The following is a 17,782-nucleotide window of genomic DNA, read 5'->3' on the forward strand; positions in this document are numbered from 1 at the left end:
TTTTTGGTATTGTAATATAATTCAAATCCTTCTAACCACTTAAAGTCCTATGTTTTGGCTATCTGTGGGCAAATTTTCAGCCAAATCGATTATGACTTATTTTGGGAAAATTGAAAAATGTAAAACACGGTATTCTAACGTTTTCTACACTATAAAATTTAATCAAAAACTTGTTTTAAATCAAAATAACTTATTATATTGCGATATAATGACATTTTTGAGTCCCTTCTATTAAAATATTATATTTTCCATTGATACTTTATGACAAAAAATGCAAATTTGTTTAAATAAATAACAAATCACTGTAAAATCGCTTAAAATAACATTTTGAGAAAAAAAAAGAAGTCAATTCGACCTTAAATTTTTTTATTTCTACATCCCGCAGATGCTATATACCAATTTTCAGACAAATCGGAGATCCAAAAGTTTTTTTTGATCCAAAATTGAGTGATTTGAAATGGAATCACCCGAATATAAATGAGATTTAATTAAAAAGAATGTAAAAATACAATAATTATAATTGATATGATTATAATAAAATTATATTTATATTTATTTTACTAAATATTAAAAACAGGACAAAGGAAAGGGAGATTCTAAAGTGTACAACTTTCAAAAAAAAAATAAAGAAAAAATAACTTCTTTTTATTTGCAATAATAAAAATAACCAATGTTTAACTAGCCTGGATGGACTAATACATCACTTTGAATCTATCATCAAATGGACAGAGAAATCCCACGCAGCTTGCTAATTGATATATCTGTAGAAAAAAAGGAAAGAAAGAGTATCAGTTGTTTATAACTACATTTTTATATAATATACAGAACAGATCGTTGGTACCTCCGAAGAAAACACCTTTTTAAATTTTTTTGCAAAAAAAGTGTCAGCGAAAGAAATTGTTTTTATCTGTGTGTCTACGAATAAAATACCTCCTCGTACATTTTCAGCGAAACTAATTATTGTTATTTATGTACCCGCAAAGATTACATCTCTCCAAAGCCACTCCAGCCCATATCGATCATAGGCTTTCTCCAAACTAGGCCTCCAAACTTGCCGATCTTCTACAGATTCTCACGTCTAGCAAATTTTGAGAGTTCTCTGCCAGTTCTTCCTCCCACCTTTTCTGTGGCCTTCCTTTTGGCCTTGCGCCCGGCATTTTACTATCTAGGGCAATTTTGACGATCTTTCGGCGTCCATTCTGAATATATGACCAGTCCATCAAAGTCTCTGAAGTTTAAGAAATTCTGAGACCAGTGCCTCTTTGAACATAAGCAGTATAAACTTAGAGTTTTTAAACTTTTTTTAAACAGCTACAGTTTTCGCAGTCACAGAATAATAATAATAATAATAATAATTCTATTGGTACGGCTAATGCAGCTTTAGGATTCTGCAGGGTAGTGTGCTCTCTATTGGGCCCAAGGTGAATAAGTTCTTTGCTGCTGTTTTTTTAGTTCTATTCTTCGTAGGCTACCAGCGATACAGTAGACAGTGGATAGTAAAAAAATATAAAATTACTCACAAAGATGAAGGCATATCGCCAGAGATTACCTTACTATGCTGGTTTTCTTACCAGCATAGTAGACAAGGCGAAAACGGCGGGTTCGTTGGGAAAATATACCGATGAGATTTTTTTGCATAATTACATTCGTGAGACATACCAGATTTTTTTTAAGAGCAAACAGTAGCGATCAACAGGTAGCAAAAACGCATTCGTGTTGCAAAAACGCGTGTGCAATTGGCACACGTATTCGTAATATAATAAAGAAGCCCAATTTGAAAAATATGTTAATATGTGGAAATTACTCTGTAATTAAATAAAATTTTAAAAAAATGAGCCTGTACCGCAATTAAGAAGAACAAAAAAATACACTTTCTTCAAATAAACTTTTTTATCGGATGCCTAGATTTTGTGTCATTTTGGAACTACTAAAATTTTTATTTCATTAGTAGTTCCAAAATGACACAAAATCTAGCCATCGGATAAAAAAGTTTATTTGAAGAAAGTGTATTTTTTTGTTTTTCTTAATGGCGGTACAGACTCGTTTTTTTAATATTGTATTTAATTACAGAGTAATTTCCACAGATTAATATATTTTTCAAATTGGGCTCTGTACCGCCATTCTTTATTATATTACGAATACGTGTGCCAAATATCTCGAAAAAATATTCAAAATTACAGCCGCAATCTTGGAACGCGTTTTCGCTACCTGTTGATCGCTACTGTTTCCTTTTAATGGCATGGACTTTATGTCAATCAGCCAGGATATCCCAGAATAAGGTTCAAGAAGTCGCCCACGTGAAAAGTGGGCTAAATTTTTTTTAACAATTTTTTTTAATCAAATTGCAAAAATCAATATTTTTGGCCCGGACAATTTTTTTGTAGGTTTTTTGGACCATTCTGGATAAAAAAACGTCTCTTATCATTTTTCTCTAAAGTTGATAGTTTTAGAGTTATAAGCAATTTAAAATTGAAAAAACGAAAAATGTCAATGTTCAAGGCTTAATAACTCGGTTAAAAGTTATTATTATGAAAGTCAGAAAGTGACTAAATCAAAGTTTAATGCCCCCCTACAAGATCCCGAAGAATTTTTGTCTTTACTTTATCACTAAGCTGTTATTTTTAAGTAATAATATTGAGCGCCATGCTCGTAGGTGGTAGGCGGCCGTAAATGTGAGTACAAGTAAGATGCACAATTGGACTGCCGGAGTGGCATCTCTCTCGCACTCAGCATTTACGGCCGGCTACCACGTGCATGGCGCTCAATATTATTACTTAAAAATAACAGCTTAGTTATAAAATAATGACAAAAATTTCTTCGGGATCTTGTGGGGGGGGGGGCATTAAACTTTGATTTAGTCACTTTTTGACTTTCAATAATAACTTTTAACCGAGTTATTAAGCCTTGAAAATCGACATTTTTCGATTTTTTCAATTTTAAATTGCTTATAACTCGAAAACGATTAACTTTAGAGAAAACTTACAAGAGACCTTTTTTATCCAGAATGGTCCAAAAAACCTACAAAAAAATTGTCCGGGCCAAAAATATTAATTTTTGCAATTTGATTAAAAAACAATTGTTAAAAAAAATTTGGCCCACTTTTCACGTGGGCGACTTCTTGAACCTTATTCTGGTATGTCTCACGAATGTAATTATGCAAAAAAATCTCATCGGAATATTTTTCTCAACGAACCCGCCGTTTTCGCCTTGTCTATAGTAAAAAAACGTTTTGAGAGTATTATCAAGATTATCACTGTAATATAGACTTGAATAAACTATTAGTTCACGACCTCTGGTGGGCTTAAAACTTACTAAATATCTGCTGCCAAGAAGATCGATCGTCAATCACCGTCCTGCGATCTTCTGATTCCCAGCCACCTCAATTCTGTTTTAACATTATCGATCCAGCAAAGAAGCGGTCTTTTCTTCACAGAATTTCTTCATTCATTACTTGCTTATGAAGTGCTCCGAACACCGTTCCTAATAAATAAATCATTTTTGAAATATTGTTTATAAATTAATGTCAAAATACAAAATACTCTCCCGGTACAAATGTTCCTGAAAGGAGTAGAATAAGACCAAAGAATACGAAAATACGACACTCGAACAATCACTATTGGGGAGTGCAATTAGATCGAAAACATGCATTGTTTCGGAAAAATTCAAACAAGCTTATATATTTCTAAAACTTTTTTTGTTAGTTTATATACATGTTAAAGTAAAAAAGTTCTACTCGCATAAAAATATCGATAAATTCATTATTTTACTTTGATCAAATATGTTTCTATTTTGTTTTTGATTATGCTGAATCCGAATATGGCATTGCAATTTAAAAATTCTTATACATAAGTCTTATACAGTGTGTCTGCGTAGCTAGGAACCACATGGAAAACTTTTTTATTATCAATTTTACGAAAAAAAGTTATTCTTAATAAAATGCTCTGGATAGTCAAAACTCTAAAACTCAACCATCAGATATAAAATTTTATCAATTTTATACGGGTTATGTCAAAAATATGAATTTCGTTAAAGAGTAAAGTACCTTTATATTCCAAAATATCAAAAAACGCTATTATGAAAAGTTGTTTGAAATAAGAAACTATGTCTAAATATACAATTACATTATTCTAATAAAAAAAAAATTCAATTTTTTCTCAAATTACGGATACTCATCATCATTTTATTACAATTATGATAACTATTTTATTATCACTTTTACGAAAAAAAGTTATTCTTTATAAAACGATCTCCCTGGTCTAAAATCTAAACAATCATCAGATATCAAACTTTTTAAATTTTATACGAGGTATGTAAAAAATATGAATTTTTCTTAAGAGTTAAGTGCCTTTATTATTCACAATATTTTAATTAGAAGGATGTAATTGAACACTAAAACAAATTTTTTAATTCCAAACAACTTTTCTTAATAACAATTTTCGATATTGTGAAATGTAAAGGTACTTTACTCTTGAGTGAAATTCATATTTTTTGACATACCTCGTATAACATTAATTAAATTTGATATTTGATGATTGCATCTTAGATTACATACGATTAGGAGTATTTTATAAAGAATAAGTTTTTTTCGTAAAACTGATAATAAAAAAGTTATCAATAGGTTCCAAGTTACGCGGACATACTGTATAAGAGCTAAAAATTTTTTTTGCTGAGCATTTAGTATTGTTGAAGCTTATTATTAAATGTATTTTAGGTAAGTTTTACAGAAAAAAGTTTTGATCACTTTGTATATAAACATTTTTTTAGCTTTTAATTTTCGGTTTTTGTATTACATTTTTGTTATCTTGCTAAATTTGCTTAAAAAGAAATAGTTTATTTCCTTTCTAAAGTAAAATAATTGAGTGTACTTTAAAGATTACATCCTAAGCTTTAAAAAAGCACTTATAAAACTTTAATAGATCTGTTCAAACTTGAGTAATACCGTCTTAAATTGGTGGTAATTCTATAAAACTACGAAGATTTCAAAATTTATAATTTTTGAGACGTCATATCATTTAAATTAAATTTTTGAGATTTTTTTTGAATGAAACATCATTTAGTAAGATGCTTGAAAGGTAAGTTGTGCAAAATCGAGAGTTTTATAAGAAAAATTGTATTAGTTACACATTTTTAAATCATTTTTAAACAAAATTCATGTAAGGCTCACTTTCCCACACCGTACTTATGACCATACATTTTATTTCTTTCTATTATAACCATAAGATAGCTTAATTATTCTTCGTTCATGTTCAATTTGTAAAATTTCATTTGATCCATTAGTTAAAGAATTACATTAAAATAACTCAACCATGCACTTCGCCGTACGCTAGTTTACAGTGCGCCAATGTTTGTGAGAAGGGTGACTTTAGCGTTATAAATAAAAAATTATAGAAGATACAGATTTAATTTTAGAAAATTCTTTATATAAGATTTTTTTTGTAAAATTTTCTAAATTTTTCAATGGTCAAGTCAGTTTTTTCTAAAATTTATATTTTCGGAGTTATTTAAAAAAACATCTAATTTCGTAGTTCATTTGTTTAATAAAAAATGAAGCACCCACTTCTCGAGTAGAACTTTTTGATATGTTGTTTATTAGACATTTCTTAATGAAATTACAAAAAGTTCTATCTTGTTTGATTTTTTCCGAAGTGAAAATCTATATGCACTCCTCTATTAGCAAAGTAGCTAACGAATTAAGTAGAGGGCTGCAGAAGTGTTCACTATGAAACCCTGAGGAAATCCTAATGCCAGAAATTCCTAGAATACCAGAATACTAGAAAAAATATCTACTTACGTTACTCCAGGTTTCACATCATGGTTAATCTGTAAGACAATATTGATTATTTAATAATATCTTTTAAAATATTCTTCACTTTCGATCCTCTGAAATAAAGAAGCTATTTATTAAGGGGGTAGGCGCAAAATGTTGGTCCACTGCTATTTAAAGGCATTCATTTTTTTTCGAATCCTCATAAAACTATTAAGTATTTTTGAAAAATTTAATCGCAGGATGAATAACTACATTATTACTGAGGGCCTAGAGTCCCTGAAAACTTCTATAATGTTTATTTTAATAAGTTACAGGGGTAAAAAAAGAGAAAGTTTGGTGTGATTTTTAATTTCAAATATTTCATTCAAAAGACACTTTTTTATATACTAATGGGCTTTTGGCCCTCGGTAGTAATGTAATCTTTCATTCTGTGTTTAAATTTTTCAAAAATATTTATTAGTTTTCTCAGGATTTAAAAAAAACGAATGCATTTAAATAGCATTGGACCAAGATGTTGCGCCTACCCCCTTAAAATTCATATCTGCACATATACTATTAGACCAAAGAAATGATAATGTCAAATTAATGTGACAAAATATTATATGAGAAATAAATTACAATATTTTTTTGTTCAAAACACTTTGATATGTAAGATCCACACATATACTTTTAATTTGTTCCACATCTCCAAAAAATATAACAAGATTAGATTTAATCAAAATATCATTTATATTACCTCAAAACTTACCTTTCCAACATTTTTTTATTGAGCAATTGTGTATTTTGAGCTGACAAAATCGCCAAAATCTTCGTTTCTAGCCTTATATAACAGAATATCGCTACTAACTACTACTAACAATTTGGCCATGTCCTAAATGCTCTAAATGACAATCATTGCTATGACTAATCATTGAAAATGTGTGCGAAAAAACTGAGATAGTGGCCACAAAAATATACAAAGTAATGCAGTACTTGAAAAAACTCGAATATTGAGCCGATAAAGAATTGAACTTAATGACCAACGACTTAAAGCAGATGAGTTAGTAGGTAGTAGGTCACTCTTTTGTCCTAGGGTTGGAAACTGACCTTAAAGGCGGATAAACCGAGAAATAGGTTAATTATGTAAGCATGTATAAGGCAAGGACAAACCACTACATTAAAGATATCCCTTATAACATAAACATATGATGGCTACAACAAACCCAAAGAGCTAGTAATCACCAATATATTCTTCAAATTACCAAACAGAAGGTTGTATAAATTGCGATCACCCGGCGACTTGCTAGAAAATCACATAAGAAATCATATTCACTATATTTTAGTAAACAAAAGATTAAAAAATTCAATAACAGCAGTAAAAACCTACCCTGATATGACAGATATTATGTCGGACTATAACGTCAAACAAATAAGAGATAATAACACAAAATAAGATATAAGAAGAAGAAGAATTACAAGAATACCTGGAGATCAACATAATATCTGAATTAGTTAATGATTGTAATCATTAACTGATTCAGAAGTAATTATGTTGAAACAGAAATAAACAACTTAAAAACATTGGTAGAGAAATATTAAACCCCTAACTAAGACCGAAAATTACAGAAAAAAAAACATGAATGGCTGACAGTATTTTACAGATGATTGACAGAAAAAGGGAATCCAATGGGAAATATTACGCCGCATATCAGCGTCTACAAGAAAAGTTCTCAGAGAAGCTAAAAACAGAATTCTATAAGAACAGTTAGCACGATTCGTTCAACCTCCACAATGGGATCAAGGAAGCAGCAGGCCAAGAAAGCATTGTAGATGAACCATGTGACAACACTATTTGAAGACGATAGGACACTATCACACAAACTAAAAATGATGATATCGAATCACCTATTATTGAAGCAGAAACGGAAGCCGATATGAACAGCAGGGAAAAGCCGGAGGGCTAGGCGACTTCTAGGCAAAATTTTTGAAAATTATGGCCAAAAAGCGGTAAAAAGACTTATTTTGATCTTCACTAATAGATACCAAAGTAAACAAAAACCCAATGCGAAAAAATGTGAAGATTATCGAATAATAAATCTTGTGAGTCATGAGCCTTACATAAAAGTGTGAAGATTACTTGACCAACACACAATTCGGCTTCAGGGATGCATTATGTACTTGGGGGGTACTATTTGCAATACATACTTCTAATAATATGATTCCTCAAGAATAAAGTTCGCTCAAATTACACAACTGGTCCTATTTTGCAATCTTACCTTGTTGACTGGGCTATAAAATTCAATAAAAAAACTGTGCCGAGTTATAAAAAAGAGAAAGCACAATAGAGAGATTCTCTCACCTAGGATTTCCTCTAAGAGCCGCATGGTGAAGGGCATTGAATCCATTGTTGTTCGTCAACGTTATGTCCGCATTGTGATCCAGTAAAAGGGTTAACATGTCGTCACGTTTCTTGGATATGGCGTCGTGCAAAGGAGTATCGCCTTCGAGATCCTGAAAGCAAAACATTTACACTAATCTTAAGTGCTTCCATAGACTTACTTCTTCGATTTTCAAAAAGTGGATTAGTCCGCAAGCGGGACTCATTCGTACAGAGCAAATACAAAAGATTACGAGAAGACCCGTTAAGAGAGTTAAAAGTTTATATAAAGAAAAGTTTTTATAATTGACAGAAATGGCAAAGATTTTTATTTTCTTTTCAGAGCATCATTACGGTAGCTTTCCTGATGAGAACTAAGGAGTTCGAAATGGTCCATAGAAAGATGGTAATGGTCTCTGAATCGAAAATAAAAATAATGCCTTTATCTACCTACGTTCTTACTCACGTATTGAGTACTAGGAGACATATTTGTTGATCTTTGCCTCGGTGAATTGATGTGTTGTGGAGTGCAACTATATAGACTCCCCATGTCTCCGCATTCATCACCCTTTATTCCTTGCAAATTTTAGAAGGATGGGGAATAGGTATAAGAGAGAATCTGTTTCCGAACTAAGAAATCCAAGGATTTTATTATTTTTAAACATTTATTTGTTTGAAAATGGAGTCTTTTGGGTTTCGACAAGTTGTTAATAGATGTCGCTATAGCGTCTAAATGTTAATTATATTTTATAATTGACAGAACTGGCAAAGATTTTTATTTTCTTTTCAGAGCATCATTACGGTAGCTTTCCTGATGAGAACTAAGGAGTTCGAAATGGTCCATAGAAAGATAGTAATGGTCTCTGAATCGAAAATAAAAATAATGCCTTTATCTACCAACGTTCTTACTCACGTATTGAGTACTAGGAGACAGATTTGTTGATCTTTGCCTCGGTGAATTGATGTGTTGTGGAGTGCAACTATATAGACTCCCCATGTCTCTGCATTCATCACCCTTTATTCCTTGCAAATTTTAGAAGGATGGGGAATAGGTATAAGAGAGAATCTGTTTCCGAACTAAGAAATCCAAGGATTTTATTATTTTTAAACATTTATTTGTTTGAAAATGGAGTCTTTTGGGTTTTGACAAGTTGTTAAAGAAAATATTTTTTACGAATGATTCAATAGAAACATTTTTGGTACATCTTTGTAATAATATTGTTGAAGCACAGAAATTTGGAGGTTAATTTATAACAATTAAACTCCAGATAACTATGGAAGTCAATTTTTAAGGCTTGTCGTGTTTGTTGCCTTTACTAGCGATCCAAGATATGTGAATTCTTTGACTTGCTCAAAGGTATGGTTGTTGATGTGAATACTCTGTTATATCGGGAGTTATATCGGGAGTTTTTAGAAACCAACATATATTTGGTTTTTTCCTCGTTTACCACAAGTCCTAATTCACTTGCCGCGTTCGAAAGCCTTGTAAAACACTGCATCATGTATCTCATGCTTCTACCCACTATAACTATAATCGTCAGCGAATGCGAGAATTTGCGTCGATCTATTAATTTTCCAAGGCAACGTTAGTTAAAGAGAAGACACGCCAGCGCGTCCCCCTGTCTTCGACCATTATTAATGTCAAAGACCGTACAGTTTTCTCCTTCAATTCTAACGCACGAGCTTACGTTATGCATTTTTAGTTGACTCAACTTAACTAACTTAGGTGGGAGCCCAAAGTCTATAATTGTATTATATAATGCAGTTCTTTTAACACTGTCATAGGCTCTCTTAAAGTCGACAAAGAGAATTTGTGTATCTATGTTATATTCTCGTACCTTTTCTAGAATTTGCTTATGCGCTTGAATTTGATGTATAGTTGACTTTCCAGCAGTAAATCTGCATTGATATTGACCAACAATATCCTTTATAAATAGTTTCAAACAATACACTGCCGAAGATTTTGTACGCATATGCTAACAGAGTAATGCCTCTATAGTTCTTACAATCTATACCTTGTCTACCCAAAAGACGGAGTAATCACGTGAATACCATGTGAACTCATGAAATATTTAGGTCTTTGCCTACAAGCAGTAAAACTTCAGTCAAACAGTCAGAATTCGTGGCAAACAGTTGGTCAGTGAGAGAACAATAATACAGTCATCAGTGTTGTCCTCTTTACTCGTGCTGGTCGACTTTTCGGTGAGAGTTTCAGCCGGTTCGGCTACTTGTTGGAACAAACCCTTATTATATTACCATCACTTTGTGATTTTTAAACCATTGGCGTACCAGAAAAATAAAATAAAAAGTTTTTCTACAGACAAAAATTGAAATAAACGATTAATTTATAAAAATATATTATGTACATAATAATGAAGAAAAACGTACAATTCAAAAGGATGAATAGGGCTTTTCATTCACAGTCATTTGTTTCGAGCTTTTGTCATGTGTCATATAATATTAATATATCTACGTCGTACGTTATTGGTATTTCCAATGATACAAACTGAAGACGTATGACGTAGATATATTAATATTATGTGACACATGACAGAAGCTCGAAACAAATAACAATCGATGAAAAGCCCTATTGGGAGCGTTATAAAAGATTGAGGTACCGCTAAAATGTAAATAACCCAAGCTCTACTGCACGGGAAATATTGTATATAGTGTTAATTTTAAACAATTTCTAACATTTGGGGTAGAAGTAGAGAATACAATTTTAAAATATACCTTCTTAACCTCAATCTGATATTATGCTTAACCTAAAAATGTTTAATACAATACAGAAATAATAGAAATTCCTTAAAAAGTATTATCAATAATAAAACATGGAAGTGGCTTTAAAAATGAGTAAAAATTATGAGAGTCAAAATACTACAAACTAACTTTAGATAATGTGGACATTATAAACATGTAAACTTAAATGTGTAAGTGATGGTAGCTTACCCCATTTATTTGCACTAAGGCAATGTTTATTTGTCAAATAACCATGTTTTTCCTGTTTTCTGACAGCAGTAACATATTTGAAATAAATAATTTTTTTGTCCAAATTAATTTAATTTTTAATAAAAATGGACAGCCAGTATAAATATTTTAATATTAATATTACTAAATAGAGAATTAAATAACCTTTCATGAGCTATCACACGACCCCTACTCTCAGTTAAAAAAAATCATCGATTACGTCATCACGCCAAGATGGATGACTTCACTATTATGATATATGTAAATACCAGTATAAAACTTGACCTGTTTCGGTATTTCTCCCCAAAATCGGCCATTCTAGAGAAATGAATTTATTCCTAAACACTGTATATACTATGCTCAACTTACTTTTCAAACATCATAATAAACGATGCTTCATTAAAAAAATCTCAAATATTTAAATCAAATGACACGACGACGTCTTAAAAAATGTATATTTTGAAAAATTAAATTGTTATCATAATTATAATAAAATGATGTTGGGTTTCCGTAATTTAAATTTGGCCTGTGGTTGGATCAATTACAAAAAAGCATTACGGCGGTAAATTTGAATTACTCCTCCTATGTAAAAAGGAGGTATTATACATACAACATATTTGTAAATCAACAAAAACGGTTTTAGAAAAATATAAGCTTCTTTGATTTTTTCCGAAAGAAGCAAGTTTTCGATCTAAATTGACTCCCCCAATATTTATACTGCGTGATTCTGTCCACAATACAAATCACAATATTTATTCGAAATACCTTAATGCACGCCCTTGTATACAATGCCGATAACTGACCGATACAACTTCTGCGAAGTAAGTACCTTAATCCCACTCTTCGACTGTTATTTTTCAAGAAGCACGTGCCTGATCCCTTGATCACGCGTTTTTATTACTCTTTCTGTTGGGTAGACAGACTGTAGTTGATCACCCTTTTCATACAACGGACATATTTTTCCCTTTAGCCACGCTTCTGGTACCAATTCATTCTGCCATATAAGTAGTATTAGTTTATGGATTGCTGCAAAAAGTTGATCACTACCTTTTTTATACATTTCCAAACAGATTTCATCGATTCCTGGGGCTTTATTGTCTTTGAGTTTTAGGATGGCACTTGACATTGAGTCTTCACTGTGAAGTTGATGTAGATTTTGTCGATTTTCTATGTTGTAGCCTATTTCAATGTAGTTTATATTTAGATGATCACTGAAATCTTGTGCCCATCTATTAAGAATTGAGTTTTTATCATGAGTTTATTTATTTGTTTATTAAAAAGTTGATTTTTGTAGTTTAAACAATACGATTTTTTTAATTGCAAAATAGACCGAAAAATTGTTTGATTTATTTATAAGGCTTTTCGTTAAAAACTTTGAAAGAAATAAATATTTTATAAGCCTGTTTTAAAATTCGTTTTGTTCGCCATTTTTCACGATTTAAAAAAAATTGTTATAGGACCATTTTTAACCAAAATTGCCATTTTTTTAATGCATTGTTTATTTATTAATGTTAAGCCTTGAAACTACGTAAATCAATCATTCAACCCTTAAAGTGCCACAAGTTAACCAATCACAATTGTAGGTATAAAAAAATTTATAGTAGACTCGGAAATCGGTTAGAAAATTTAAACCGAATATAACCAAATTTAGTTAAAAAACGTTGTGTGAAGACCAAGTCGTCTCGTATATCAACAGAACCGTAAGTTAGTCCAGACAAATTAATATATTTTTTTACCAACAAAAATGAGATGTTTCAACCAAATCATGTTTCAAATATGATGTGCAAAACAATTTTGAATTCGGTTCTGCTAATGAACTTGCTTTTTTGATTTTAAAAGTAGAAAAATAAGTTTAATTTCTCTTGCTTAATATTTATCATCTAATTATTTTAACTGTACTAATAATGCAAGTGTTTACTGTTAGTTCTAAAATGACTAATTTACAATGATTAATGGGATGTTAATACAGTAATATGCTTATCTTTAAAGCGGCTACTCGAATATTTTAAACATTTATACATTTAGTGAATAATCGAATAATTAAACCAGTTTGTGATTGTGATGAAGTGATAAATACAGAGCACACACTCAAAGTGAACCCAGAGTTGCCAAAAATACAAATGTCCTTTTCTGAAGCTACCAAACGACATAGTAGTTCAAATCACACAGATAATGACAACCTTGATAGTTCCAACGCTATATCCAGTCAATCAACCTCATCAACCTCAACCTCCGTGCCGAACAAACAACAACAAAACGTGCAAGTGAAAAATAAGAAACAAAGTCAAGCTAACACGAAAAAAGTTTTTGAGGAAAATGTATCCGAAGACTTTGGTGTCCAAAAAAGAGCATGGCTCTATCTTTATAGAATTAAGCGAGATATAACCGCTGAAAGAATCTCAGACTATCTAAAAAAACAAGAAGTTTTCAAAAACGCTAATATTATTGTGAAAGAGCTACCCACTACTGAAAATCAGAATAAATGTTTCATGTGCGGCGTAGATTTCGAACTAAAAAACGAGATCTACAAATCCACTGTATGGCCAAAAAATGTAGCCTATAAAAGATTTGACTTTAAAAAGTACCATCAGTATAGTCCACGAAATGAGGATTTTTAGAAGGTCCTCTCCCTAAATCGACCCAAAAGACACAAGTGAAAAGGAATACGGCATTATCCATTATCAATTTAAATATCCAGAGTATTAATAACTGTGTTAATGAACTAAGTGAGTTTCTGGAAGATTTTTTAGGTAAACGAATTTTATGTCTGTCTGAGCACTGGCTGTCGGATTCGCAAATACAAATATTAAAAATTGCTAACTTTAAGTTGATATCCAGTTTTTGTCGTCCACCGAATCTACATGGAGGCGTCGCAGTTTATTGTGATGAAAATATAGTGGCTAGTGCTATACATTGGTTTGATGATCTAATTATTAGTAATATTTTTGAGTGTTGTGCTGTGAAGATTACTAGCTGTAAGTTAAATTTTATTGTCATATGTATATACCATGCATCAGGTAGTGATAATGATATATTCTTAACACAACTGAATGCACTACTTACTATAGTTTTTCAAAAAAACATAAAGACTTATATATCAGGTGACTTCAATATAGATATGTTAGTTACGTCAAAATATTCTCGATATTTTTCTAACCTATTAGAATCGTTTGATCTTAAACTTGTTTTTAAAGAAATCACACGTGAAAATAAGAGTGGCGGTTCCTGTCTCGATATCTTCATAATAAGTAAAATGGAAGACTTCTCTTCAAAAAATTTAAAAACTCATTTTTCTGATCATTATTGCCAGGTACTGTTTTTAGATCTGCACAATCTAAAAAGTGAAACAAAACATAAAATTCGATTTATGTCGAACGAAGCTATTGAAGATTTCTGTTGTGACATTTGTAACGAACTTTTTGAAAATGTTTACTGTGCTCAATCAGTAGATGCTAAATACAATGCATTCATCAACACCTTCTTGTTGTACTTTAACAAACATTTTCCTCTTAAAATCACAAATAATAAAAAGCCTAAGTTTACATTTAAAACACCTGAACTAATAGCTGCCAAAAATGAAATGATTAATTTTCAGCGCTTATCGGCTCAGTCGTTAGAATTCAAACAACTGTTTAAAAATTCTCAACAAATATATAATCAGTTATTACAAAAAGAGAAGAATAAACACTATGAGCATAGATTAGCTAATTCAAAAAATAAAAGTAAAACTTCTTGGCAAATCATAAATGAACTTACACAACATAAAAAAACAAAGAATAATCAGCCATATTTTGAGAATACTCTTATAGGTGCAAATTTATTTAATCGTTACTTTAATGAAAAAGCTTGTACATTAATAGCTAATGAACTTCCACATCAAGATACGTATAAATGCGACATTCCGCACAATAAAAACACCTTTATTTTTAAGCAAATAACTTATGAATTACTTTCAGAAATAATGCAAAAAATTGAATCGAAAAAGAGTTCAGGATATGATGAAGTATCCATGTACTTGTTAAAAAAATGTTTTCCTCATATTTGTAAACCTCTTAGACATATAATAAATTTTTCGCTTCAAACTGGGAGCTTTCCTACCAACCTGAAATTTGCGATTATTAAACCCTGCCTAAAAAAGGGTGATATCGATTCTTTTGATAATTATAGACCAATTAGTCTGCTTAGCTCATTTTCAAAATTTTTTGAATTGGTTGTCCATGATCAACTGTTTCAGTTTTTCCTTAAAGAAGAATTATTCAGCCATAGCCAGCACGGTTTCTTTAAAGGTAGGTGCACCGAGACTGCTCTATTTGAATTAACTAATGAGATATATAATTGTTTGGATGCTGGGAATGTCTCATGTGGGATTTTTCTGGATTTAAGCAGGGCCTTTGACTGCGTTGATTTTGATGTTTTATTTGTGAAGCTTGAACACTACGGGGTTAGAGGTGTGGAGTTAAATTGGTTAAAGAGCTACATTACTGGACGTGCACATGCACTAAAAATTAAGGACAAAACAATGCAATATGTGCGGTCAGAGCCTCTGGCAGTGTCTAGGGGTGTTCCACAGGGAAGTGTTTTGGGACCGCTAATATTTATTATCTACTTAAATGATTTGGCATCAGTTGCTAAAACTAAGGAATTAATTATTAACTATGCAGATGACAGTACACTGTTGGTTTCTGCCCGAAATTTACCTGAACTAGTTCTGGCAGGTAACTATTTGATGTCAGAAGTAGAAAACTGGTTTTTGAATTCAAGACTAGTTTTAAATCCTGATAAGACTAAAGCTGTATTATTTAAAACAAACCGAGGTCCAGACACACCTGACAATATTAACCTAAATCAGCATTTGATACCCTTTTCTGAGTATGTCAAATGCTTAGGGGTTTGGATTGACCAAAACTTAGATTTCACATATCATATCGAGAATCTATGCAAAGAACTAAGCCGAGCTTGCTATGGTTTGAGAATTCTTGTAAAAAATGTTAACATCAACGTAGTAAAGTCATTTTATTTTTCTAATTTTTATTCGAGAGCTCGATATAATATCATAGTATGGGGAGGTAGTAGTTCTTTTAACGAAGTTTTTATAATACAAAAAAAAGCAGTACGCGTCATGAAGCAGTTAAAATACTCTGAATCATGTAGGAGCCATTTCAAATCGCTAAAGTTACTAACTATACCAGCTCTATATATATACGAGTGTCTCAAACTTGTATATACCAACAAGCAGTACTTTCAGCCATTTAACATATCTCACAACTTTGATACCAGAAACAAGTTCAACTACAATATTCCTTACCATAGGCTCTCATTACTGGAAAAAGGAGCTTTATATGCAGGTATACAATTCTACAACCACCTGCCTCTACACTTGAAGATATCTGATGATATCTCCATGATAAAAAGGGAAATTGTAAGCTTTTTGTGCAAATTAGAACCGTATACAACAAACGATTTTATGAATAGTACATGGAACTAACATATCTAAATGTACCTATATAAACTTATGTAAGTAGTGCACTTGCTAATTATTGTTTTTTACTTTTATGTATGTCATAATTTGAAACTTGTATCTTCGACTGGCTTTTTACATTTCTTTTGTTGTAAACTTTATGTATTTAAGTGTAATAAATTTTATTATTATTATTATTATTATTATTACCAAACATTGATACCTCCACTTTTTTGCGCATTCTGACCAAATTCCGTTTTTAGTATACATTTTTACGTTAAATAACCATTTAAAGGTGTTTTCTACAAGGAGAAGAGTCGTATAACTATACGCTGTACGTTTTCCCTGCTTTATTGTATTCGAAATGTCTGTATCTTTAAAAGAATCCCTAAAAATAAAAGCTCGTAAGAGAATAAAAACCTATTTACATAAAAACGAACATGCCACATTTACGCTCCGTATAATTTTAGCACAAATGAAAGAAAATAACTGGAATGTTTTCATCAACTTTATCCATTTTAAACAAGAATTAGATTGCGAAAAGAGAATAATTGCGATCTGGAAATTACTTGAAATATACGAGATACGGGAAACATTGTGGGATTGTTAAGAGTGGTAAAAAATGCGCATCCACTAAGCATTTTTGCGACCACAAATTCTTTATTGTTTGGTATATTTCTCTAGCTCTAGCTTATAGTATTATTCTATTTATATTACAATTTATATTACAAAAAAACCGCTTTTACTTGGCTTAACTTTTACTTTTGTAGATCCGACTACAGTTTTTCTGTCAGGTTACTCAATTCGTCCAATTGGAATTCACTTCCTCACGCGACTATAGTTCAAATGGTAAAAACGAAACGAGAGTTATATTCATTAACGTCCGTTTGACCATCCTACTGACTGCGCCAATTAAATAGGATTTTTTCCGAAAAAATTTTTAAATATTTTATTTGATACAAATAGTAACAAAGACGTTTCTCCTGGATTCGATCTTTCTTCTTCTAAAGTCAACAACAGATAATCCTCTTTTCGGCTTCTTCCTTTTCTCTGTATTTTATTATTTTATAACATTTGCGGAACATAGCTGCATATATGGTGATTCGTTTGTCTCGTAACGACAATATTTAAAGAATTTTTAGCAGATAGACACTTCTTTCTTCATTCTTAAATTGAACAAATAAAATGATTCAATTGCCGTTCCACGGCAAATTACCAATTTGGTATGATATAC

General features: G+C 31.3%; 1 protein-coding gene across 3 annotated transcripts in view; it reads right to left on the bottom strand.

Moving 5' to 3' along the window:
• Positions 1-629: 629 nt before the first annotated feature.
• LOC126891626 (E3 ubiquitin-protein ligase mind-bomb) overlaps positions 630-17,782 on the bottom strand; it is a 339,864-nt gene continuing 322,711 nt past the window's right edge. For 2 of the 3 annotated variants that reach the window (XM_050660847.1, XM_050660845.1), the window contains exons 8-9: positions 3,313-8,257; positions 630-761 (exon numbers count right to left, since the gene is read on the bottom strand). In XM_050660847.1, the coding sequence (XP_050516804.1) occupies positions 8,102-8,257 (156 nt within the window). In that variant the 3' untranslated portion in view covers positions 630-761; positions 3,313-8,101. The remainder of the gene's footprint in view (positions 762-3,312; positions 8,258-17,782) is intronic. The other variant, XM_050660846.1, reaches the window with a different exon arrangement.

Source organism: Diabrotica virgifera, chromosome 9 (genome assembly GCF_917563875.1).
Source record: "Diabrotica virgifera virgifera chromosome 9, PGI_DIABVI_V3a".
NCBI lineage: Eukaryota > Metazoa > Arthropoda > Insecta > Coleoptera > Chrysomelidae > Diabrotica > Diabrotica virgifera.